Source organism: Sturnus vulgaris, chromosome 5, assembly GCF_052056855.1.
Source record: "Sturnus vulgaris isolate bStuVul1 chromosome 5, bStuVul1.hap1, whole genome shotgun sequence".
NCBI classification, from domain to species: Eukaryota; Metazoa; Chordata; class Aves; order Passeriformes; family Sturnidae; genus Sturnus; species Sturnus vulgaris.
This window is the reverse complement of record NC_142247.1, coordinates 15553056-15578822: the sequence shown is the minus strand read 5'-3', so window position 1 is coordinate 15578822 and position 25767 is coordinate 15553056. Positions and strand designations below refer to the sequence as shown.

The 25767-nt window shown below is 38.3% G+C and overlaps 1 protein-coding gene across 1 annotated transcript in view; it reads left to right on the top strand.

The window, feature by feature from the left end:
- The window catches only part of PTPRR (protein tyrosine phosphatase receptor type R), a 136952-nt gene that overhangs the window by 59083 nt on the left and 52102 nt on the right, over positions 1 to 25767 (top strand). Inside the window, exons 3-6 of the mRNA XM_014879615.2 lie at positions 9128 to 9241; positions 12276 to 12431; positions 19980 to 20090; positions 24115 to 24377. Of these exons, the coding sequence (XP_014735101.2) occupies positions 9128 to 9241; positions 12276 to 12431; positions 19980 to 20090; positions 24115 to 24377 (644 nt within the window). The remainder of the gene's footprint in view (positions 1 to 9127; positions 9242 to 12275; positions 12432 to 19979; positions 20091 to 24114; positions 24378 to 25767) is intronic.

Here is a 25767-nt window from a genome sequence, read left to right as displayed (position 1 = left end):
TTTTTTTTCTCCAGATGTATTTCAAATTTTCTTCTTCCTGTGCCCAGGAGCTGCAGAGAACTATGATTATGAGAAAAAAGGGAAAGCATTTACCTCTTTATATAACATTCCCATTATGTCTGAGTTCAGGTAGATTTTCTTCATCTGAAACTAGCAATAAAAATTGTCTCTGAAAATAAATGCATGAGAGAGTTAGGATGTCAGCAGTACTGAAATCTTACTTTGATTTTCAAAGCAGAGAGAAAGATTATGAACAAGTCAGTGCAAGTCTTTTGGCCACATCAGTTCCTGAAAGATATGGAAGTTGCTGTTTATCTTATGTTTCTACTTTTGTTCTTCATTAGTTTGTAAGTTTAGATATATGTTTATATCCATGCCTGCTACAGACAAAATTTTATCAGAAGATAGAAAGAAAAGGATGGTTTTGGGGTGGGGTTTTATGTCTGCCATCTTTTTTCTAGAAGGCATTTTGACTGTCTTTTGTATTAAGTACCATTATACAAAGTTGTAATGGGAATTCAAACTTCAGTAACTAAAAATCATTTAGAAAAAAATAGCTGAAATAATGGCTTACAAAAAGAGCAAGAAGAAACAATACTTTCTGGCTTTCTGGCATTTAGAACTTAACACTGGCTCAACCTAGAGATTTAATAATTGGACAGAATTAATAGCTGAAATGAGGGTTTTACAAAAAGAGCAGAAGAAACAATACTGGGTTTCTGGCATTTAGAACTTTACACTGGCTTTACCTAGAAGTTTAATAATTGGACAGAAAAAACCAAACATGTTCTAAAGTGCTTTGCTGAACAGGCTCAAAAGGATCTGTTTGCTCTCAGGATTACAGCTGACTTTGGAATGATGAAATAGGATGTGACTGGTACAATCATGCTGTGCATAAAAGTTGTACTGGACATAATAGCACCATGAATTTCTTTTGCATTGCAGGGAATAAATTTTTTGCCAATATTGAATAAGGACAGATAGGACAATTTTATGGAGCTCATTATACATGCCTCTCAAAGAACAAAAAGGTTGAAATAGTGTTTAGCTGAGCTCTCCTAGCTCTCTTTGTGTTTCCAAATCTCTGTGTTGTCTTGTGTTTTTCCATCATCTTGTCCTCTGCAACTGTCTGCCATAGGGGAGGAGGGCAGGGAGAAGTGGATGGATGTAGGAAAAAGCCTAGAAAACTATCAGAGCTTTGAAATGAAATTCAGCTGTTATTTTAAGAAAACTGAAATAGTTGTGATTAAGAAAATCCCTGTCCTTGAAGAAATGCATCTCCTTATTAAAAAAAAAAAAAAAAAAGAGACAGGAAGTAACTTTTGGGGCAACATTAAAATTGTCTGTGAAACACGCTGAAAAGTTGTATTCTACATATCTGACCTCCATCTTACTAAAATATAAGAATCAAGTTCTATTATTCCCATTTATAGGCATAGAACTGAAGCAATATAACTGAGGCAGACTTGCTAAGGCCAGAGGCATAGCAACATTTCAGCCTCTCATCCATACTAGTAATCAATTGGCAGTAATTGCAAGTGCTCCCAGTTAAATATTTTTAAATAGTTGTCAAATTTTTTTAAATAGCCATGAAGAACAAGAGGAACTGCTGCAGTCTCCTGCTCCTTTCCTTTCCCCTTCCAAAGAGCTCCCACAGTACAGAGACCTGCTGGTATTGGTATTATTTAATGGTGAGTCTGCATCAAACTTTTGTCCCATGGACAGTAGATAACTTTTCCTTCCCTCTCTTACAGTCCCTCAACAATGGCAAGCATGCATCCCAGGCATTTAGGATATGGGCTTCTGCAACACCCTTACCCAGGAAAGGTGCTATTAACTTTCCTGGGCTCTGAATAGGGTTACTCCCCTACTGATTTGTAGGGGCTGTGGGATGGTCGTTTCTCCAAATGTGCAGTGCATTCAGTTTGGAACCTGTACATACTTTCTGACTTCCAAATATATGATTAATGATTGATGCATTAATGACACCACAGGAAAGAGGTAAGGGGGAGTGAGTACAATGAGCATTGTGGGGACAGTGTTACACATGGTTTCAGACTGTCACCCCACTAACCACCTCACATTGTGGTACAGCAATGACCCACACAACTCAGAAGCCAGGGGAATGAAATAACATACCTTTTGAAATTTCCTTTGGAATAAAGATGACTATTCTGCATCTTCTCATTAGATGTGATCAGTAAATCCACATTACCTTGTTACACCACACTGAAAGAGCTGGCTCTTTTCTTAGAGACTGCAAGCCCAGAGGTTAATGCAAAACATAGGACTGAGAGAAATCAAAGTGCACCTCTTGAAGACGGGTATTAACAAACCTTATCCTTAGTAGGCTGAATTTCATTCTCAAACACTTCAATCATCAATGAAGGTCATAAAGTCTTCCTGTAGCTGACTGACTCACTGCCCAAGAGCAAGTAAGCTCAGTGAGGGAATTGAGGGAATCGTGGCCAAGGGCCAGGCCTCACAGATGGAACACTTCTCACTCTTGTGTTGATGCTTCCTACAGAATTGATCAAATCAGCTGATCTCATTTGAGAAATTGGTTCTTCTCCCTGGAAAAAGAAATGTAAATCTGTCACACAGCTGAGGCAAACCAGTTTAGTCATCACACACCCACCTCCAGGGCAGTTTTGCCAGTCTGAGTAGTGGATGCCAGTGGAGTGCCCTGGCATCACCTGAGCAGCTGGTACGGTGTTTTTAACCCTGTGATGCAGCAGTCTCTAGGGTCTTCAGCTCGTACCTACCCATGCAAACAGGACTTGAATGAAACCCAGGATGATGGGCAGCACTCATACCTGGCAACAGCAGACTGAGAACATTCTTCTGTTGTTGCACTAGGGTTCAGCTTAGTTTCTGATAGATAGAAGTATGATAGTCAACTGTATGACAAGGCTTGTAGTATGTCTTCTGTACAGTTTCCAGGGACATAAGTGACTTTCAACACCCATATAAGCATTCAGCCCTATTCTTACCTAATTTTCAGTCTTTGGCCTCTGCAACTTCCTGTGGTGTAAAATCTGTGGATTAATCACAGTGTGGGAAAGGCTCCTTTGATTTACAAATTTTCATTTTCTCATATTTTAATGAACTTTCACTTGAAAATCACTTTGAGGGGAGACCATACAACTGTCTGGACTAATTGGATTAACCCTATATTTCTCATCAGTGTTGCTTCTGTCTTTGATTTATTTCAGAGAGCTAATAACACACATAAATATTTAAATGTATATGCTTTCATGAAAAATTGATCAAGAGCCAAAATTGCTATTCAATACTATATGAGAAATGCATAATTCCAGGAAATATTATGCTTACTTCAAACAAAGTTTTTTCATAACAGATGTGGGTTGGGTTTTTTCCCCAGCAAAAATGTGAGTGAAATTCTACATTGTCACATCTTCAAAAGCAACATATAAATATACTAAACTCCCCTGGACTACTGAGGACTGAAGCAATCAAAGTAACCTATTCCTATCAGTTTTTCCTAATATTTATACAGAACCAACTTAAAGTTCCATTTTCCAAACACCCAAATACTATTTGGACAAGCACTTGTATTTCTGCAGTCTACATGTGGTATTTGGGATTGTTTGGCAGATTTGCATATTTTGCAGCCTCAGGGTCTCCTCATTAGAAAATGGATGACTTAGATGGAAGCATGTTCCAGGTCGAGTGTTTCTCATTGCTTTTCACTGGCTCTTATAAACTCAAACATATGCCTGTAATTTTTCTACTATTGCTCCCTGACATTGGAAGTATTTAAATATCCCAAGACTGGTATTTCTAATCATATTGTGTTTTAGCACAAATGTATTACGTATGGAAGTTTGAGTAGGTCACTGCAGACAACTGCTGATACAGAGAAATGGGAAGCTACTTTAATTAATCACTAGGAATAATTTATTTTATACTCATGAGAATTTTATCTTTTTTTACAGACATAATTCAAAGTTTAATGTGGACCTCATAAAAGGGCAGGTCTTTCCTCCTGGAGAAAATCATATGGTAGTGAGAGAGGTAAATGGGAGAGAAGTGAATGCTCCCCAGATACCAGTTTGGCTTAGGGCAAAGTCCCTTTGGAGTGGCACTTGGCAAAATGCATTGTTGTAGTTGCATAATGCTGGCCAGGGATATACTGCCTCCCATGTGATTCATGGACTACGTGAGACACTGAAGTTGCTGTGACATGTGACTCACATAATTTTAGAAAGCAAAACTATTCTGTGGATGTGTATGAGGCACCTGAGCCAGCCAAAGAGGCTCGCCTGATGCCCAGTGCAGCTGCAATCTCAAATATTGAACAGCGACAGGAAGGAAAATCTAATGTGTTTAGGGAGAGAAAAAGAACGAAAATGTGGGCATTTTCACAATTTTTTGTCATGTTTGTTGTAGTCCTGCGCCAAAACTGTACAAATACATCTGCAACATTTCAACTTCCCCCGATTAATACATCCTTATTTTGGTTGTAGAGCCGAGGCTGTCTGATGAGGGTGACAGGATAAAACGCTGTGACACTGATGAACTGCAGACACTTGCTGTGCAGGCAGCAAATTGGGGTGCTCAGATAGAGGGACCCACAGCTCGGCCATAGTGCAGTATTTGCTCTAGTGCAGAAAATCTGCACATTTTATAGCATTTTTGTTGGTTTTTAAAAGAACATATATAAATAAATGGAGCACAGGCAAGTAAGAAAAGTCTGTTCTGAGCTTTCTCACTTGTTTGGCTTAACTAAATCAGTGTGTTTATTTTAATTTTTGTTTTAGCGCAAAATAAAACTCACTACCCAGTGGCCTTTAAGCATGTAAAATTCCAAAGCATATATAATTTTTTTATTAATTTTTCATCTTTTTTTCATTAAAATATTGTTAGGATGTATACTTAGGCCTTTAATCTTCTTTTTCCTTGATTAATTTTGTTCTGCATAATCAGTTTAGCTAGAGGTTTAAGAAAACATCTTTGGTGGTAGGATCAGAAGGAGTTTTGAGGGGAGTGACAATGCATAGAAATGGAATCATATATTTGAAGCTCATTGCAGAAAGGATATAATTGATGATAAGGAAAATGTATGAAGGAGATGTTTCTCTGATTTTTTCTTGAGAAGCAGAACCTGATCTGGCAAATTATGATTTATTGTAATATCCTAAAAATATTATTTCAGACTATGTTACACATTCCCTTTCATGTTAGAGATTTTTTTTTTGTCCCTTAAACATGAAGATTTTTATTTAAAAGCCCCTGTAGAATGTCAGTTGTGAACGATTGGGACTGAATTTCCCTTTCTGGAACTGTCTTCCCAAGTTTTCCACTACCAGGAGAAAACTCCTTCACTTCAAGCTGCCTTTTTTACTTGGATCAGAGGAAACTGGAAACCGTCGCCACAGTTGCAATATCCAGGTCGGTGATTGCTCAGGAAAATGAGCAGGACAGGGTGTTCGCCTCTGGGCTCAACAAGTCGCTATTGCCAACAGAGGCAGCTGATTCTAAATTATAACCTCCTTGGGGAGGTGGTTGCAATCCATGATAAACACTGCAGATGAGCAAAGGTAAAGGATTAGTGCTGTTTTACTGGGATGTTTCAGCCCTTTCTTTTCCATAGCAAAAGGAGCAGCTAGAGGAACACAGTAAGACATGTCTTGTATATCTATGTTGATGCTTTGTTTTGTTTATTTAGATGGATTACTTTGCAAGGGTTAATTTCACATGTTTTTTTGCAGGTGGTGTTAGAACTCAAGGATTTCATTTTTGTGATTATAACCTGGCTGGTCAGATTTTCATTGTTGGAGTGATTCTCTTAATAATGACACTTTATATTGTTTATCTAAGTACAGATATTGGTGCATTTGTACTTCATCCATTAGCAGTTTCCTATCCTAATCTTTTACCTTTGTGGACTATGGTTAAATCAGTATCTAGGCATGCCATCAGAATGGAACATTAATATTAAAATATTTAAATTTTAATAACGTTTTTAAATTTTTCTGATAGAAACACTTAAGGCTTCTTTTCCCTTTCTCTTTTCTATATTCTTTCTTTTCTTTTTCCTCTGACTAACTTTTCTCAACAAAAATTGTTATGCTTAAGAATTTGCAGAAAGGCAATTTTACACCAGACCCTCAGATTTAAATTTCAGCCACCTTCAGGAGGCACATGCCAGAGTCAATAATATAATGCCTCCAAGTGTTGCCTTCATCCCAGACCAGTCTGATAACGTTGTTATTGAGGAGACCCATTGCCTGTGCTGAATAGACATAAATTAGCTGTGATCTTGTCAGAAGGAACTTTGGAAGACTCTAATCTTGCCCTGTTCTTGTTATTTACCATAAGTGCCCAGAGTTGGCCACAGTATAATGAACTTAATACATTTCCAATCTAGTCCACTTCTGCTTTATGCTTCTATGAATACAATACCAAAAAAAAGATAATAGAGAGCACAGAGCACATTTGTGGTGTTCTCCTCACTCTACAGTTAGAGATCTTGGGATTCTATCAAGCCTTTATGTAAGTTACCTTCCACTGACTGAGTTAGAAATTCCATTATTAAAATGACAGATTCTGGATTGCTTACTTTCCTTTTGACAGGAAAAGCCAAATGCACTCCCTTGTGCTGTCTGAAGTAGCAAAAGATAACCTGTAATACTCTTACTTAATGTTTGCTAAAATTTCCAAGGAATTAAAATTCACACTGACAGCAGAAAAGGAGAAGCAGATCCCTTCAGTGGACAGCAAAGCAAGGTTCTTATAATCAATGTGAGATGCTTCTTCCTCAGATATTTCTTGGGTTTTTTTGGGATGAAAAGTTAAAAAAAAAATCTTTATAGCTGCAGAAGATGCATCCTGAGATAAGGCTTAAGGGCAAATTTCTTCTCATCCACTTAGGAAGTTATCTAAAAGGGTCCTATAATCTCTGTGTGGAAGGCCAGGTGGGATTTTTAAGCAGGCTGATGCCAGACTTACAGAGAGCTGGGGTCTTCAGGCTTCCCCTAGGACCACATAGGACAACGTAGCTGTTAGAGTGACACACACACTGCAGCATTGGATAAATATTTGTTAAAGGACACAGTGGACCGAACTCAGACCTGGTAGATGGAAATGTGACTCTCCTGAAGATAAAGGATTTTCATCACATTTTACTGTCCCTGGATATGATCAACCATAATTCCAAAATACTAAATCTATGAAAGTGTATTACCTACTTACAGGCTTTTTAAGATCTTCTGTTTCCTCTGAAGCTGGATATTTTTCTGGCTGTTTCATTTTCATGTCTTGATCAGTGAGGTCTTAGCACCTATTTAACAATGGCTCTATCAATGTATTATAAATACCTGGCTCAAGTATGTTTAAATGAATGTATTTTGATTTTAGGCCTGCTAATTTTGCTCAGTAACAACAGTTATTACTAACCCCATAACTCAGGGTCACCAGCTTGGACACTCTTTATGCCATCCTGATGGATCTCTAGGGACCCTCATGGCAGTGTTTCTATTTCAGGAGCAAGTCCCTTTCTCATTTACTCAAGACCTTCACACCAGGCTGTCTCGGTGTAGTGACAGCTTCAAAGCTCCAAAACAATTCTTGTTAGGTGTTCCTTGAGTCAGTCTGGGGTAAGAAGGAAAAGTGCTCACATCTTTTACACCCCTAAATGTCCCTTCTCAAGACATCTATTTCAGCGATAAAGCTGGAGGAGTTTTGTAACCACTGAGGATGTCTAATTCAAGAAGATGTAAAGCAAAGAAGATTTTGCATTTTGATCACACCAGGGTACAAAGAGTATTTTAGTGGAAGAATCATATAATACTTCTGGTTGAATTAAAGCTCAGTTATGTGGTAAAAGCAGATCTCACACAACAAGACCCAAAAATCCCAATAGTGTCAAAAAATGAGAAAAAGCGAGGAAAAGAAAGAAAAACAATCTGTACCGACAGAAAAATCAAATCAATAGTGGAAAAGGAAAGTAAATATTTTATGGTTTTACATTATAGCTTATAAATACCGATAAAGAACAACAGTCAAAATGTGTGATGTTGTCTTTCTTTGAGATAAATGTTTCCTTTCTTTCTAAACCATAACCATATTCCCAATGTGATATATGACCATGGATATGACATCTGTTTATGCAGTTTTGGTTAGGAAGGAAGAATACCTGCTTGGTTCCTCAGAGCAACAAGCTGGCCCATGGTTCTGGATAGGAAATTTAAAATAAAAATCTTTTTTATCTCGAGTCAACTGGCTCAGGCAGAACTTAGTAACTTCCTAAGTCAGAAGTTACCAGAAGCACTGGAATCCTGTGGCCGTCTGACTTAGTCATCTTTCCTCTCTTCTCCACTACATATTGTCTGCACAAGGGACATGAAAGCAAAGAAACAGAAAACAGGGAAGTACTGTCTACCAGGCATCATGTGAAGACCCAATATCTGGGTCTTCTTGGACACAGAAAATTTGAGTCTAAATTATTTCTTGGGTAAAATTCCACTGACTTCACAAAAAGGATCTGAACTTGAGAAAACTTCTAAATTTCACTATGATTCTAACACAGGGAAAGAAAATGCTTCAGTGCTATAGTTTGTCTCATCCTGTGACTTGCATGAAGAAGCTTTAGGAAATTCAAGCATGGGGAATGTATCCAGAATGCTTCATTTCTGATCTCAGAAACTGCTAATCAGAATTAAAATTCTATCATTTCACTATGTCTGACTCATTCTTCACCTTCAGGGGGATATGCTAAGACAATATTCCAAAAGAATCTTCATTGTACAAACTCAACATCTCATTCTTTAAGGATGCATTGATGTTTAATGCTTGACTTTCATTTCTAAGGTAGTAATTGCATTATCTTTAACACTGTGACTTGTCCAAGGAATTAAGACAAAACCATCTGGAACCCATTCTGAGTGCAGTTGGGTAAAGGTTGTACTTTGCTAATGAACACCATTTAAGGTACTTAAATGTACCTTTGGACTTATTATATATTGTGATGCACATAGATTGCACAGATTATTGTTACAAGGAAAAAAACCAACAACAATTAGTGAAAAGCCCCAGAGATCAGTCATCTTGAGAACTAAATGTCTTGAGCAAGGAGTTCATTTGAACTGATTTTGTTTTTCAGACACTGCAAATGGATGTAAACAAGCTGAATATCACATTGCTTCGGATATTTCGCCAAGGAGTGGCAGCAGCACTGGGACTGTTACCTCAGCAAGTTCATATCAACAGACTCATTGTAGGTACCAAAAACTGTGTGTATTAAAGTTTATTTATTTTTGACAAAGATTTATTTAAATTATCTTAAATTTATTTTCCTGCCACTATGGACGAGTGTAATTAAATAGAACAGAAAAATACTTATTATTCCATTTCTTCAACTGCACTACAGAAAAATAGATCCCCATTACAAAATTATTTAAATTTTTCTTTGAAAATACACCATTCTCAGCTAAGCTAGCTAAATCTCTTTTTTTCCTATTCATAAGGAGATAGCTTATCACTTAGTTTTACAATGCAGTTCTTTTTCACGTTCACATCTTATTCATGTTTTGTTTCTCAAAGGTTGAATATTGCTCAAAAAATACACGTGATTCATCCTTTCAAAGACATCTTCACAATTTATCCTCAGACTTTCCATTAGTAAATTAAATGTCATCTACAATATTAATATGCATGCTTTGTTATTCTGCTGTAATAATCTGCCCTCAGAAATGATCTTGTAGACTATGGTATCCTGTTGGCAAAAGATGGTGATAAATTTGCTTCTAACAAAAAAGACTTATTTTAATCAACTGTCATTGTATGTTTTTTTGTGTATGCATACTTAACACTGTTGTCTTTTTATGACAATTTTACCATGAAACAAGAAAACCCAACATCATGTGTGTATTGCTAGCCTTCAATTCACTTTGCAGAGGGAAGAAGAGCTTTTTTATTCTACGTGCAGGTTGAATATTAGGGAAGAAAACTGACAGGTTTGGCATAAAAGTATTTTCTGCCTTGAAAGCTTGATAGGATTGTATACATCAAAAAGGATTATAAAATTCCTTCAAGTAATCTCTATGTGAGAAAAGATCTCACAAAAAATACAGTGAGAAAGATCAATAAGAATGCACTGCAGCCTTTTTCATGTTCTTTGGGAACTTCACTCATTCATGACAAGCGATGCTAAATTTCATTTGTCCTCTACCTTGACAAAAATGAAAGGTTTAAAGACCTATTCAGAGAAAAGCACAATTAAATAAGAAATGTTTTGGAGTCTGAGATGTGTATTTTAACATACTGAATCACCTAGTAGCTTTCTTACTATGCTCTTTAGAAATTTTGCAAATAAACAGAAGAAATATGCTGTTTTTTTCCTACTGGCTCCACTACTTTTTTCTTTCTTCTCTAATTTATGATTTAAGGGAAGAAATAATGTCATTCTGCACCTGCATATAGCCCAGAATACAGTAAGTACTACTATTTAATTAGTCTTTTCAACAACTGTAAATAATCAATAGTCTTCTATAGCCAATATTTCAGAGATATAAGAATGCAAGCGAACTTTCCCTTGTTTTATTTTATTGCCTTGTTTCAGTGTAGGCTACACTATTCATCTAGGCTCCCTGTAAAAGCAGTAGAGAGGATGGTAACTGTAGGAGACGAGGCATTGAGATCCGTCCCAATTATATTAGGATGGATTCAATAATTCTCTGGAGATTCCAGTCTCTCTCTGCTGACTTTCAGAGGTAGACAACTGAAGTGAGGTGAGGTGACTCACTCCCAAGTGAGAGCTCTCAGAAGTGATCAGGAGTCTGGAAGCCAGGATGTGGATGGGCACAGGGAGAGCAGTCACCCTGCCAACCTCTCACATGTAACAGCACACAGTGTGCCAGGAAATATTAACTTGGTGTTTCCAGTGTCTCTTTAACCTTTCCAGTACATCCTTCTCCCATAAAGGTCCTTTAATGGGATAGAGAAACACATAAACAGAGGAGGCACAAAACTCTGGGAATGTTGCATACCCACCAAGCCTTGCCTGGTGCCTGTGACCTGCATGCAGCAGCAGTCCCTTTGCCATGTCAGACTGAGTACAACCACAGCCTCAAATCAGTTTTTTCAGCTGCCACCAGTAGCCAGTGTCCTTACCATTCTTATTGAGCAGATGGACCAGCAGCACATGTGAGACCACAGAGGACAGATTTAGGGCAAACATGTTTGAAGGAGTCCCTTTCTGTGCAGCTCTATTGTGAATGCAAGCAGTATTTTATTCAAAAGTATTTTAAGAATAGCAAAAGATGTCTTTTTCTTCACTTAGTGGAGATAAAGATGCACATTCAAGGTGATGGGAAGGACGCTGGGGAAATCAAGATTATCCCAGTTTGAACTGATCTCTCCCATCCCATAGTGATGAATAACAAATAACCAGACTAGTTTTTGCCTGCCCAGGCAGCAGTGCAGAGAGCAGCTTCATGCCTACCTCGTGTGTGTGGAGTCCCCCAGATCTGGACTCTACTCCACAGTGTCAGCTACGATGGCCATAGCCCTGGGGAGCCAGGGTTCCCACATCCTGTTTGGACATCAGAGCAGTCTCATGTGATGTTCAAGTCTATCACAATAGAGAAACTCTCTTTCCTTTTGCTACCGTGAAACAGAGTGGGCATCACTGACATTTCTAATACAGAACCTTTTAGCCTGTCAGGACTGCATCAAAGCCATCAAATGGCAAGAATTAAGATAAAGGGTTTGGACATTCTCAGGTTACCCATTAAGTGTTAACAAAACTTCCCTGGTCCTTTAATTTTGTTGGACTATATTAAGTTGCACTGCAGTCAACTAAAAGGACTTTATTGTGGTATGTGTCAGCAATGTGTTGACAAGGGGCTAGAAAGTAATGTCCAAATATCACAGCATTATGCTAAGTATTCCTGTTTCAGCTCAGCTCAGATGAACTATCTACTAAAATCCCTGCTGGCACATTGCCATTGACCCCATCCCATGGCTCCTCCTATCACTATGTTGCATTGATTGTTTAATGATACGAGACTCAGGAAAAGTCAATATCGCTTGAGACAAAGTACACATGCTCAAGTATAGGATTTGTGTTTTCTTCTACAGTCTGCTGGGATCTACAGAGACAGGCAAAACGTATGCTGTGCTCACAGAGCAGGTTGCAACCTTTATATTCCACGCTTTTTTCTTTGGAATTATAGTTGCAATCTACAGACAGCAGAGATTATCTAATGTCAGACCCCTCCTATGATTTTGCTGCTTTTTTTTTTCCCTAGGGGAAGAAGAACTGCGTGGAACTGTTTGTGTCCCCACTGAACACGAAGCCAGGAATTTCTGAGGCGCTCCCATCTGAAGAAGTGCTGCGTTCCCTTAATATCAACATTTTGCATCAGAGTTTATCCCAGTTTGGAATAACAGAGGTCTCCCCTGAGGTTGGTTATCAATTTTCTAACCTGTATAATTTTGATACAGATTAGGCACTTACTTAATTTTTGGTAGTTTTCCAGCTGAGGTTCTCAAGCATGAGGCAGTAAATGTATAGGCTAAGATAGCATCACTACTGTAGGGCAATTATCATAGAATCCTAGAATAGCCTGGCTTGGAAAGGACTTTAAAGTTCACCTAGTTCCAATGCCTTCCAATGCCTCTGCCATGGACTGTTGCACCAGATTGCTCAGAGCCCCATCCATATAATTTCTGTTTAATTACTTTAGTAGTGCTTTATTAGGCTATTTACTCTTTAGTATCTGGGTCCTCCTCGCACAGATGAGCTACCACTGAAATCAGAGTTTAGATCCTAAGCATGCACTAATCGCCTTAAAGGAAGTGGACATAAGGAATTCCAGTCTATTAATGGGGATAGGAAGATATAACAATTTCAATAGAGACATAAATGGAATGCAGATAGTAGGTGTCACCATTACTACCCATGTAACTTGTCTGACATGATTCTGAAAAACTGAATCTGCACATTACACCCATGCTTTTTTATATTTTCAGGATTGGCAAGAGATTTATTTTATTTATGTGCTCCAAAAAGAGGGTAAAAATAAAACCTGTAGCTGTTATTTGAATGAACTTCATCCATTTTTTGGAAAAAAAAAGAAAATCCATTTTAAAGCAGAGAGAACATTGTCATTGCCACAGCTTGTCTGAGACATTATCAGTGAGATGGACATCTAATTCTGGGCCAACCATTTAAATTGTGCCCAGAAAATGAAAAAAACCCAAGAGCCTTAAGAGTAAAAAGCCAGTGAGCTCATGGACATGGCCACATCACATTTCATTTTATTTAGTGTCTTACCTGAAGCCCTTACATACATATAAAGGCCCTCAGAATACAGTTTGGGGCCAAATACCTTCAGTCATGTTGTCAAGAATCAAGATTTTCAGTGGAAACTCCCAGTTTGGCAGAGGAGATGTCTGTGTCCAAAAAAAGTGGGGAAAAAAATTAAATACTCTGATGAGCTCTGTTTCTCTCTATGGGTAAAAAGTTCCTGGGGTTTTTCATATCCAAAGCTCTGTTTGAGACGTTGTTTGAGCCACTGGGCTGTTATGCTTACCTGTATTTCTACTGATTAGAAATTGTTTAGCTCATTTTAAATATTCTAGGAATCTAGATGTCTTTGTTACAAAAAAATGAAATATAAAACAAGACCAATTCGAGTTCTACTGCAGCATCCTGCCATTATCAAAATTCAGATTCTCAAGTTTTAGCTGTTTTAACACAAAACGGTGGTTTCCAAATGTCAAATCAAGTCTTTATATCACCCATCAGCAACCTAAGCAAAGCTTCCTTTAGGTCAGAATTTCTTTTGTATCTGAAGCACGTGAGTCTGATGACTGGGATATAGGCAATTATCTATTCCTAGTACTTCAGTTACAAATAACACTTCAGGTAGACATGGGGAAAGAACTTATATGAATAATAAATGAACAGAGAAATGTCATCAAGCTAGGAAGAGATGCTGGGAAAAAAACAAGCATTGAAATCAAGACATGTTGAGTTAGATAAATTTCAATAATCTGGAATGCTCAGATATTTGTATTTTCTTTCTGGGAAAAAATGTAGATAATCATTTAGAACAGGATTATTAGAATGAAAGCTGTGCAGTCTCTAACTCCTAATACTGTTGGAGACACAAGAGATTATTTTAATATATCAATTGATAGCAGATTATGCAGCTAAGGCATTGATCCTGAAAAATATTGCAGCTTTACACTAATAGGTATTTCTATGGATCTCAGTAAATAGTTTACATATGTAAGACTACACAGGAAACAACATCTAAAAACCAGACATACAGTCTTTACTTGGTCAGCTACTAACCACTTATTTTCCCTCAAGTTGCTCTAAGAACAAATTGTTCCAAACAGACTAACAGCGAACCAAAACAAAACAGGCAAACCTTTGAAGGAAGGTATAATTATACAAAGCCTTACATAGCTTTGATGCATTATTTAACCCATTGTAAAATGCTCTGTGTGTGTACTCCTGAGCTATTAATCCTGATTAAATCATCACGAGCTAAAATTGTTCACTCTTCTGCCAAAAGTATGAATGTCTCACAACCACTGTTGCATGTGCAATATTATCATGTATCTGTGCACAAAAGAAGCATTACTTTCATCTTTCTAGGTGGGTGGCTGACACAGAGGTGTTAGGGCTGGAATTTGTCTCCTTTTTCAGCTGTATTTCACTAAGGCTTGAAAGTCTGCTGGCTCTCTCTGTAGGGTAAACAAAAGGAGATATGTTTGACAAGGCAGTTCATCCCATCTGTGAGACACCTCTCCTGAGATTGCTTGGTTGACCCTTTTTAACAAAGTTTAGTGTAAACTAGACCCCCAGAGGGCTAATGCTGTGGGAGATTAGCCTGTCCAAAGAAATTTTACCATGATTATGTAAGAAAATCCACATGGAAAACTGCTCTGCTCAAAGTCTCAGCCCATAATGTATCATAAACAGCAAAAGTCCCAGTGGATTTCAGTACCTGGAACTACATTTCCGTTCATTACAGAAATAATTTGCTTGTTCCCATCTGCTGATGCATTGATCACTGGTTGATCTATTTTCAAGTAAATTGCCTGTCTCAAAATTATATCCCAGTTTCTTATTCTGCAGTAGCTGAAAGAGCAGTTTCCCTTTATATCTTTGCTGCAGGAGCCACTAGAGTGCTTCACTGCCTGGTGTAGAATGAGATATGTACCAGTGGGAATGTGTAAATTTAAAGGAGTCTTTGCCATTTCAGGGGTCCAGGACAATGTCTATACCTTTCATATGTCCTTGATTTTCCAATGGCTTGCTGTAGTTGTAGCACTTGCTCTTTTATTGTGGTCTAAAGTTTGTGTCTGAAGTGGGAATTTCAGATTGAGTTCTGCTCCATGGGATGTACCACAGTCAGGATTAGATTTTTCCAGAGCAAAATACCAAATTGGTGCTTGATGGTGGGACTAAATTCAATGATTTAGGCAGTCTGTGTTATTATGGTGTGGGAATCCTGGCTTCCTAATGTCTTTAAATTGCTTGTATTAAAATAAAATACTACTGGATTTCAGAATTTACTAGAAGAGAACTTGAAGTAGTTTTGAATGACAAAATAACTAAATTTACAGTAAATAAAATAAGGGTTACTATGTTTTGAGAGCTAAGCTAACTGCCATCTGGAAATGTGTCACTGAAAGAGAAATTTCCAGAGTTCATACAAATATTATGCAATCCCAAAATGTAGCATTAGGCCTCCTTACACAAAGAGGTTGCCTTTGAAGTACGTGATATTAACATATTAGAGAAGAAATCAAAGGAAGCAATCATGTACTTAAAGAAACTGTAACTCACTGTAAGCACAAGTGATCAAAACCAGTATCTTGGAAATTACAACAGCCTGCACTGACAGAGGCTCCTGGGAACAAAGCAGAGCACAAGGACCTGCTCGTGTGATCAGGCAAGGCAGCTGTAGTGTAACACCTGCACAGCTGCGCCCAGAGTGCCCAACAGGAGCAGAAGCCCTGCACGCTGCCAGTGTGGATGAGGAATCACAGCACTTCATCACACATGTGCCTAAGGTAGAGCTTTTGGGAAGACTTTGTCACGGGAGACGTGGTTAAAGGGCTGTTATCCAGTGTCCTGTGAGCCTGAGAGGTCACACACATTCCTACGTGTTTTCACTGAGGGTGGAAGTGATTTCTTGGCAGCCTTTCCTAATGTGCCTTAGCAAACATAGTTAAAATAGCAGAGAAAACAAAGCTATTCAGTGTGAACTTCCATGAACCCTTTTTGATCTTGAGTTCTACCCCCAGCTTCTTGTAAGCTTTTCTCTGAGCTCAGAACTACAGCTTGCTATGCTCTGATTAGTGTTCCAGCCCAAGGGACTAATTGGCGTTAACTGACCCAGTTTGCGAATTCACCTTTGGAAATTTACCTTTTCTGGCAGGTCCCGATACTGCAGCAGAATCTTTCAGTCATGGATTTTACAGTGACTACTCCAGGTCAATGTCTCTCTTGTTGTTATCAAAAGCTGGCTGCTCATTTTACTTGCTTGTAGAAATACTCCACTATTTTTCCATAATAAGACCAGAAAAGCCAGAGTGGATTTTTAGTGTCTTTAAAAACAAAGTTTATAAAAATTGTTGACAAAAAATACATTTGTTCCAGTTCAGCAGATATCCTTGTGTGCAGGTACTCTTCAGTAAGGTTAGTGATTGAATGGCATTGTAAAAATACATTTGATTCTTCTGCACAGTGAATTATGCTGAATTCAAACAGTTTAAATTAGCCTGGTTCATTCTGCCTGGAAAGCTCTCCTTATTGGAGACTCATTAGGGAATGGAAATACTAGGAAATTATGCCTTCCTCCCTATTTGCTCTAGGATCTGATGCTTCTTGAGCTACTGGAATCCTCTTGCCACTCCACCTGCTCTGATACTCCCTCACCTTTTTTAGCTGCAGATCTTGGAAGTTAGCCTTAGTTTTTGAGGAATAGGCTGGAGAATATACTATCTGAAGGACAAGAATCCTCTCGTTTTTGTGTTGCATTTGGCCATCCTATTAGCTTTTTTCCTGGGCGTCAGCAATTTGTAGTGAGGGTGGCAGTTGCTATCCCTCTTATCAGTTTTCCCAGACAAAGGAACAAAGTTCTGAATGAGCAGCATTGACGTTTTGAAAAACAATTCCTTATCAGGGTGTGAGATGACTCAGTTACTGGAGGTCACAGCTTCTTCTGTCATTAGAAAGCAGCGTAAGCAATGATTTTGCTCTCCACCAATTAGATCCGGGAGAGAGATTTCCTTGAGTAGGTGAAGGTACTACTAAACTGTTTCAAAACGGTGTGTCAAATAAGTTTAAGTTGTGGTATATGTTTTTTACCTTTTTTACAGCATTTGTGAGTATTCTTTGAACATTATTGTTAGAAGGACAAATTAGGCAAAGACATGTCCTGAACATACACAGCACTAGACAGACATCACAGAGATTAATTCTCTTAAAGTCTTCTCTTCTTTTAGTCTCTTCACTCGCTTATGTGTATGAAGTCTATTATAAAATGTTTTAAAAGTTTTGTGACATTAATGAATTAAAGTTTATTTAAGTCTCTCATCCACTGTGACTAAAAGTCCTATTAGCTCTTCATTTACATTTTGGTGTATTTGTCCTTTCAATGAAGAGGTATTGAACTATCCCATTTACTCACAAAAGGTCAGCACGGCCAATTCTCCTTTAGCTCCTGCTTTTTGTCTAAATTTCCTCCTGAGAGCTATGAAACACCGGAAAGCCATCAGGTAACCCACTCAGGGTCAAACATTGAGTTTATAGCTAATAGGCCACAGCTGCAGCTGCTGCTGTCACTGTGGGAATTCCCATGAAGCTCAACAGGAGCAGTCTGGGATGTGGAGCAGCAGAAGCTTTGGGCTCTGAGCCAGTACTGGGACCCAAGTCCTGTGCCATGAGTACAGCAGAACGACCTTGCTGGGCAGAGGTAGCAGATTGTACGGAGAGCTGTACCCCACTACAGTGGCAGCAGTGTTTAAATATGTCTAGGAATAATTTTTGCAGAAATATTTGGCAAGATTTGCAGTTTCTCTTTGAAGGCCCTGGGTTTTAAGTTGCTCAGTAAACATCAAACTGACACTTTATAAACCTTTTTAAACTGTCAATACTTGCAACATTTTAAAGCCGAGACCATGAAATGATTATATACATTATATACACACACACACAAATATACTAAAAATATACTACTAATAATATAAAAATAATATACTAATAAGATACTAATTTCATGAGAATGGTTTCTGTGGTTGTGCTGAAGGATTTCCATGCTGGTCCCCAGGACTTTTACATCCAAAGAAAGTTCTTCTTTATTATGCTTTCAGTTCTAAAGCTGTCTTCAAGTAAATGAGTCTCTGTAAATTAGCCATGCTACCAAATTCCTCTCCAAATGTTTGCATTTTGTGGCAATTGTATCTGTGAATTGTCTTGCATTGTCCTGACTCTTTTCAAAACAAGCGGCACATAATCCTGTGCTGAAAGGAGGACCATGAAAACTATATTGGGATCCAGCACCCAGCATTTTTTGTCAGCTTGTCCTCTTCCTCAGACCATGATCCTCCTCCTCAGGAAGCTTTCCCACATTAATTCATCATCATCCAGACTTTCTGTGTTTGGGAGGCTGTAGAGGCTTGCTTTTGGGAGGCTTTACCTTTTTGGAAGACAGATTTGGCTAGGTACATTAGCTGTGCAAAAGAGCAAGCTAATGGGTGGCTAAGCAGACCCTGGGGCATGATGTACCCATGTAAAGTGTTAGAGCATCCCTGCAGTTACACAGGCCCATTGAGCAGCCACTCATCTTTATATGGAGGAACTCTTTCCTCGGTGATAAACTGCCAGTCCTCTTACACAGCATCCCCAGGGAGGAAAAAAGGGATGGGAAGACAACTTTGTAATTAAACAAGGTTTATTTAAAGTCAGTAGAGAATTTCAGTGAGACAGAAACACGGAGACCTTGACCATTTACAATAGAAACCAGAATTTTAGAAAGATGGTTTTACTCAGTCTGAGAACTCTACTGAAAAGACACAATTAAGAAAATAAAAGCAAGTAGCTGAAAATTGGAAGGGCAATGTCTACTGAGCTGTGGTCCCAGAAACAACAGACAACATACTTTATTCTAAGTAATATATTGCAGTTAGACCGAGGGTACATGTACTTTGTTTCTGTTACAAAATCTCTGTTTGAAAATATAGTGAAATTCTGGTAATTTAATAGTCCAACCAAGTCCCAGTGCTGCAATAAAGACAAAAATAAATGCTTTTATAATCATTATTATTTCATAATCCCCAGGAGTTCTCCAGGAGTTCTGGAAATTTTAGTGTGCACAGCTGTTTCAGAAATGTTCTATCAGCAGGAATCCAAAGATAATGAGGTTAAGCGTAATCAGAATTATAGATAGACGATAATGAGATTATTTTCAGCAAAATCAATATTTTTTACGTGGGTGTGTGTGTAATCTAGAGGTGACAGTGTGAGGGCTTCCCAGCTCATGAAGGCAAACCAGCAAGTCACCTGCTCTTTGCTCCATGTCAGGTGTAAACACTGGGAAGGGCGTGGGTGCTGGGGCTGGAGATAAGCACTGGGAAGAAGGAGGCAGGGCGAGCGCTTCCCAAAGCCGTGCAGGAGCACAGCCCTTTGACCTGACCATCCAGGTGATTTCCAAGAAAGGTGCTGGGGCTTGTCTGCTTTACCTTCAGGCAGCCTGTGGCGATGGTGGAGGAGAATTCTCTCACAGCCACGGCGTGCCAGGGACCCTCCTCCATGGACTGGACATGGGCAGGGGGTGCCAACAGCAGCGTTCAGAGCCCGGCCATGTGCGATGGAATTCCGGTGCTGACAAAGCTGAGGAGAGTGATTAATGCCCAGTGAGAGATATTTATTCTGCACATGCCACTCTATAACTTCTTTTCTCTTTCTCTTTCTTTTCTTAAAAAAGAAAAATGTTTTGCAAGGCCAGCATGAAGCCGACAAAATCTGGAGCAAAGAAGGATTTTATGCAGTTGTCATATTTCTCAGCATCTTTGTCATTCTAGTGACTTGTTTAATGGTAAGTTTCCCTTTTACCTTTTTTTTATTTTTTATTTCATGCTTTTCTTAGTCTGAAGGATAGTCACACATTCTTTACATGACAGGTGTTTTCTCAAGGCTGTTAGAAACTCAACTCTAAGGTAAGAATTGGTCACTCTCATAATGCTGGGAAACCAAAGTTTGAAGAATCACATTTCTTGATGTATTTTGAGTTGAATGAAGAATGTAACTAGAAGGAAGCTGATGAAATAAATAGCAGGTTCTTAAATCTATAGGGTAACTGTGTAGGGACATGAGTGATGACTTCTCAACCTTCTTAGGTCCCAGGATCCCTGAAGTCCTCTTACCTGCCTTTATTTCAGTTTTATTAGATAGCAAAAGCAACAGCACATTGACAGACTGATGTCAGTGCACAGTTGTTAGAGTGTGTGTTGGTATTTGTGTATCAAATACACAATTTTTAAACTGAAATAACTAGTAAATACATGAAGGAGTAAAAATATTTTTGAGCAACTTTAGCATTCACATTGTATGAGTTCAGTGGCCAGGGTTCTGGGCATTAGGCACAATTCTAATATGTTGAATATGAGATGTGAAGTGGTCACATTGATGAACATCACAGAAGATGAACAACACTACACCACCACTAACTTTTGTAGGGCAATTTTTTTTTGCATTTTTGTCCAATTTGTATCTTATGTGTTTTCCTTCGTTAAATTGTGTGATACTTCTGTCATGCATACATATAAGTGTTAACTGAATTCTCTGACAATTATCAGCATTTATGAACCGTAGCATCTTGGAGTCTTTTCACATATTTTGCTCTGAAACACATTTAATTTTCTTTAACCACTTACCGCCTTAAGACAGAAAGCATGTTTAATCTGAAGTTATTTTAAAATGTTCACATTTATACAAATAACAAAATGTTATTTAATCTTTTAAAGTCTCCCTAAGATTTGAAAAGCACTTATTTTATCACATGAAATTGTTGCTTTATTTAATTTCTATTTGTTGTCTCCATCTCTCCATTCCATTTCATTCAAAAAGAGGAGGGTAACTCTAGAAATCTCCTCTTCTCTCTGCTTTGGAGAAGAGATATTTTGGTCATTACTGACTATTTAACTGGCTGTCCTTGTCCTGGTACCACACAATATTTTCATTAATGATCTGGAATGTATCATCAATATTGGAAATTGTAAGAATTCTGTATCAGAACTTCAAATATTCTTAGGGTGCCAGAGAAAAGATGGGAAAGACCAAGAATGCTGCTTGGCAGGGACAAGAGCTCTAATCATGTGCATCAATACAGTGTAGGAAATATGTTGTGAAACCACAGTTCTGTAGGAAAGGTTCCAGTGGTATCACAGAACAGTATCACAGAAGCAGATAAGCAGATAAGCAACATAAATGTTGCAAAAAATACACTTCTTACCCTGGGATATATAAACGAGGATATGATCTCTAAGATCTGAATTCAACTCCGCTATGGTAATTATTTGCTTGTAGTACCATGTCTTACTCATTTTGTATTGTCTCTCTCTACCACATTTGTGAACAATTTCAGGCAATTATAGGAGGCAGGAGATGCAAGAGTGATCAGAGAGACAGAGGACATGAAATAATTTGGTTTATTTTTGACAGAGAGAAGGAGCAAGCAGAAACATGACAGCTCTCAAATATGGGAAGATTTCAAAGGCTGTCAGGAAGGCTGTAAGGAAGAAGATAATGCTTTCTCCATTGGGGATTGGAAAATAAGAAAATTTTTCACGGAGTGATTTGGCTGACTCATTAGAAAGATCTTTGCTATCCCATGTGTCAGTAGACCCTGGATTGCATTGCTTGAGGAAGCTTGGGAGTTTTCAACCATTAAGGTTTTAGGCAAACATCTGCCAGAAATAGATTGGGTGTAGCTGATCTGAAGTTAGGGTGGAGGTGAAAACTAGTAGACTCCTTGAATTCCTTCCAGATGGAATTGCTATTAGGCTGTGGTCTTTTCTGCAGGCATTCCCCTTTCTGATCTTCCCAGGTCCAATCTGTATCTTTATGTGTGCTGCTGTTTTGACTGTGCAAATGGACATTGTCTCAGATTTTGCCAGGACCTGATAATACATGGGATATGTGCAATCTGTAAAGCTAACAAACAGCTCATGTTTGTTTTTATCCCATTTAATGTGTTTCAGAGTGACAGATTGGGTTGATCACTGTATTTTTGGCCATTTCTGTTTTTTTTTTTTTACTTTATCTAGAATTCATTAAAACTGTTATAACCCTGTAACACTTTCTGAGGAAAAGTGTTAGTGCATAGATCAAAAGTTGTTTGTTAGATTTTTTTTTCAATTTCTGCTAGGGTCAAGCTATCTTTTTTTTCCTAGGGTCTAATAATAGATTATTAAGTAGTATATGAAATAATACTTGTCCACATTTTAGAAGTCAAAACCATAATTCCTTGGGTCCCCAAGGAGTGAAACTATGTCAAAATATATTAGTGACAAGAAGGTATGGTGAGCATTGTTATGGCCATGAATATCTGAACTATTTATCAGCTGGATATCAGAAACAAATTAGATGAAAGCACTCACTGGAGGAAAAGATAGTTAAAATACTTTAAGTCCCTCTTTACTGGTACCAGTGCCCTTGCTTCACAGTAGGGCTGCTTTTTTCTGCAAAATTATTGCAAAGAGATCTTATCCATGCAATTCTAAACCCTCCAGAATGAACAGATGGTTTACCTAGCTAAGTCTTGTTTAATGTGTGTATTGCTAACGACATTAGGTCAGTTCCTAGATAAACTTCTAATGCTAATCCTTGAACAAACAAACCCCTTAGATATATCCAGTTATCACTGGAAAGCTATGATAGATCTTTTTGTGGTGCTAGCAGGGCAACAGCTGTCAAAGAACTTCTGACTTGCACAGAAAAAAATGCTCTGGTCTAGGTTTTGTCTTACTCAAGGATCCAAATAAAATGCTTTACAGGAACAGATATAGCAAAGTAGAAAGTTCAAGGACATCTGGAGACAACTTCAAAAAACTGTATAAGTGCCTTCCATCTCCACACACAATATTTACAATTCTCATAAATTTCATAGCTTGTAAGGCATGTTTTGGAATTGGAGCAGCTATAGCTCATAAATTGTTTTTGCATTGCCCTCCAAAGAAATAAGATGTGTTAAACAGGTGTAACATGGTACCTCTGGAGTGACATTACTGAGCACAAGCTACCTTGCCTTCCCTCACCAAGCCAGGGTTCAGCAACATCAGTGTAGTCTGATGGAAGGAGATCAGTACAACTTCTGCTTTTGTTACTCATCTCTGATGTCCACACTCATAAGCAATATGTGGGCAGATAATCCTGGTATTACAGTGTGTTCAGAAGTTAATTTCTTGGTCATTGTAAAGCACACTTTTATGAACAGATGGTTAAATAACTCCATAGGCCACTCATCATTTCAGCTTTATTTCAGAATTGTTAATGTTTCTCTGAGGATATTGGACCCTATCCCCATCTGGAGGAGTATTTCAGAGTAATAGCAGCCTACTATTACCAAAATGACCTAGTCAAGTTACTCTGTTCAGCCATCAGCTCCATGCCAGATGAGTAAGAGCTTTTAAGAATATCTGCTCTAAAACAAATTGAGGCTGTTGTAATTAGAGACCTATATCTGGCTAAGTCATAAAAATCTATTTTATTTTGTACCATTGTCTCTCTTGTGTTAAAATGCTTAGAATTTCTTCTACAGTTACTCTGTTTATCAGTGTTTCCTCCTTCACAATGTCTTCTGTAACTAATTTCCATTCTGTGTTATTTGCTCTTTTAATAATACTACTGTAGGTATTACAAATAAGTACTGACTCACAGTGTACACTCTGCAGTTTATGTAATGGAATTATTTATCTTGTTGTGGAAAATGCTGTGTAGCACTTGTGACTTACCTTCAAGGAATGAAAGCCACGTATAGCAATCTTATCCAGCATTTGTGATACCTTCCTTGCCTTGATTACCACACAATTGAGATTGAGCTGTCCTCTTTATTTCTGTAGGTTTTGTACAGATTAAAGGAGAAGATCCAGTTGTCACTAAGGCAAGAGAAGGAAAAGAAGCAGGAGATCCACCTCTCACCCCTTCCCCTGCAGACATCTCAGACTGAGTATAAGACCACCAACAGCATGGTCCAGCCTCAACAGGCTCCAAAGGTTATCAATGTTGTAGTGGACCCTCAAGGCCAATGTGTTCCTGAGCTCAAACCTCCCCTGTGTGCCAGTCCCTCTCCTTTCAGAATGAAACCTGTGGGACTCCAGGAAAGGTAGGATGGTGCCTGGTGTGCTCAGGATTTGTTCTCATTTGTTATACTTGTGCTTCATGATTTCATATGTTTCTCTTCTGTCAATGAATGGGAGACTTCGCCACCCAAACATCTGAGAACTGGGATTTTGGTGTGTTAACATCTATCTCACAGGTATTCTCTCCTTGCCTTTTCTTTACATATGACCAAAGATTCAGGTCATATGAAAATGTTCAGGTTTGGGATGAGATTAATTGCATTAGTGGCATTCTTTTTGCTGATTATATTCTTCCCGTTTCCTGCAATTACTCCAAAGAAATAATTTTTTCATTTTTCATTGAGTTTTGCCAGTTTTGATCCTGGAGATCCTGGAGAGAGTTCAAGGGCTGGTTATGTGTTGTTAGCAAAGGATATTCTCATTTGCAGGGAGTCTCTAGCATCTGGAAAACATAGAAAGAAGAAATATTTACATGAACTGAGTGCCTTTTGAAATCTCATACCGTGTTTCCATTATCACCTTTAGATAAATTTTCTTCTTAAATGCAGGCTAGGATACAGTGCAAAGTCAACAGGCTTTACAAAAAGGAAGAAGTGATGAGTAATGAAACCAGCTTTTGTGTGTAGTTCCTCAGAAATACTTGGGCACCAAATTCTGCCACTCATTGTACCGTTCAAAAACTGGGCCAGTGCTCTTTTTATAAAACTAGTTATTCTTCCCACAGGAGAATGCACACTGACATCTGTCTCTCCTCTGTTAGAAACCTGTATAATTTCTTGTCTGATGGCTTCAGGCTGCTTTCATAAAGCATCAGTGGTCTGAATAGCTCACATATCATGCAGCTGTGCAACTGAACTCTCCTGCCCTGGCACAGATGAAAAATGAAAGAACAGATGCCATGCAGAGACCAAGCAGAGCCTTGTCTGTGAGGACTCTCAGCTGAGCTGTAACCCTGATTCAGCTTGAACCATGGGGATTTCAATGATAGAGATTTTATCAATGGATTTATGACAGACAGAGTTCGGGGAGGGGGATTGATTCTTCTGTGAGTAAAAGAGGCTTAAAGACAGAGCTGTCATAAAATATGTAGTGATATCACTCTAGGGGAAAAAAAAGGAATGAAGGAAGCAAATAAATACATTTTGATAGTATCTCTCATTCCACAAGACCTTAAAAATAAAGCCCACAAGCATGGGAATCACATAGGTGATTTAGTTTAGCTAAGTTTATAATACTTAGTACCTAACATGGTATATGCAATAGTTGAGAGGGATTGAGGGAAAGGAATTTGGGGATTTTGTACGTAAGAAGAAACTTTTCCATTTCTCAAACAAAGACAAAAACAATTGATTTAGGATATTAATTTCAACTACAGATACTCTGCATTTAATTCTCCTGAACCTAATTACATCC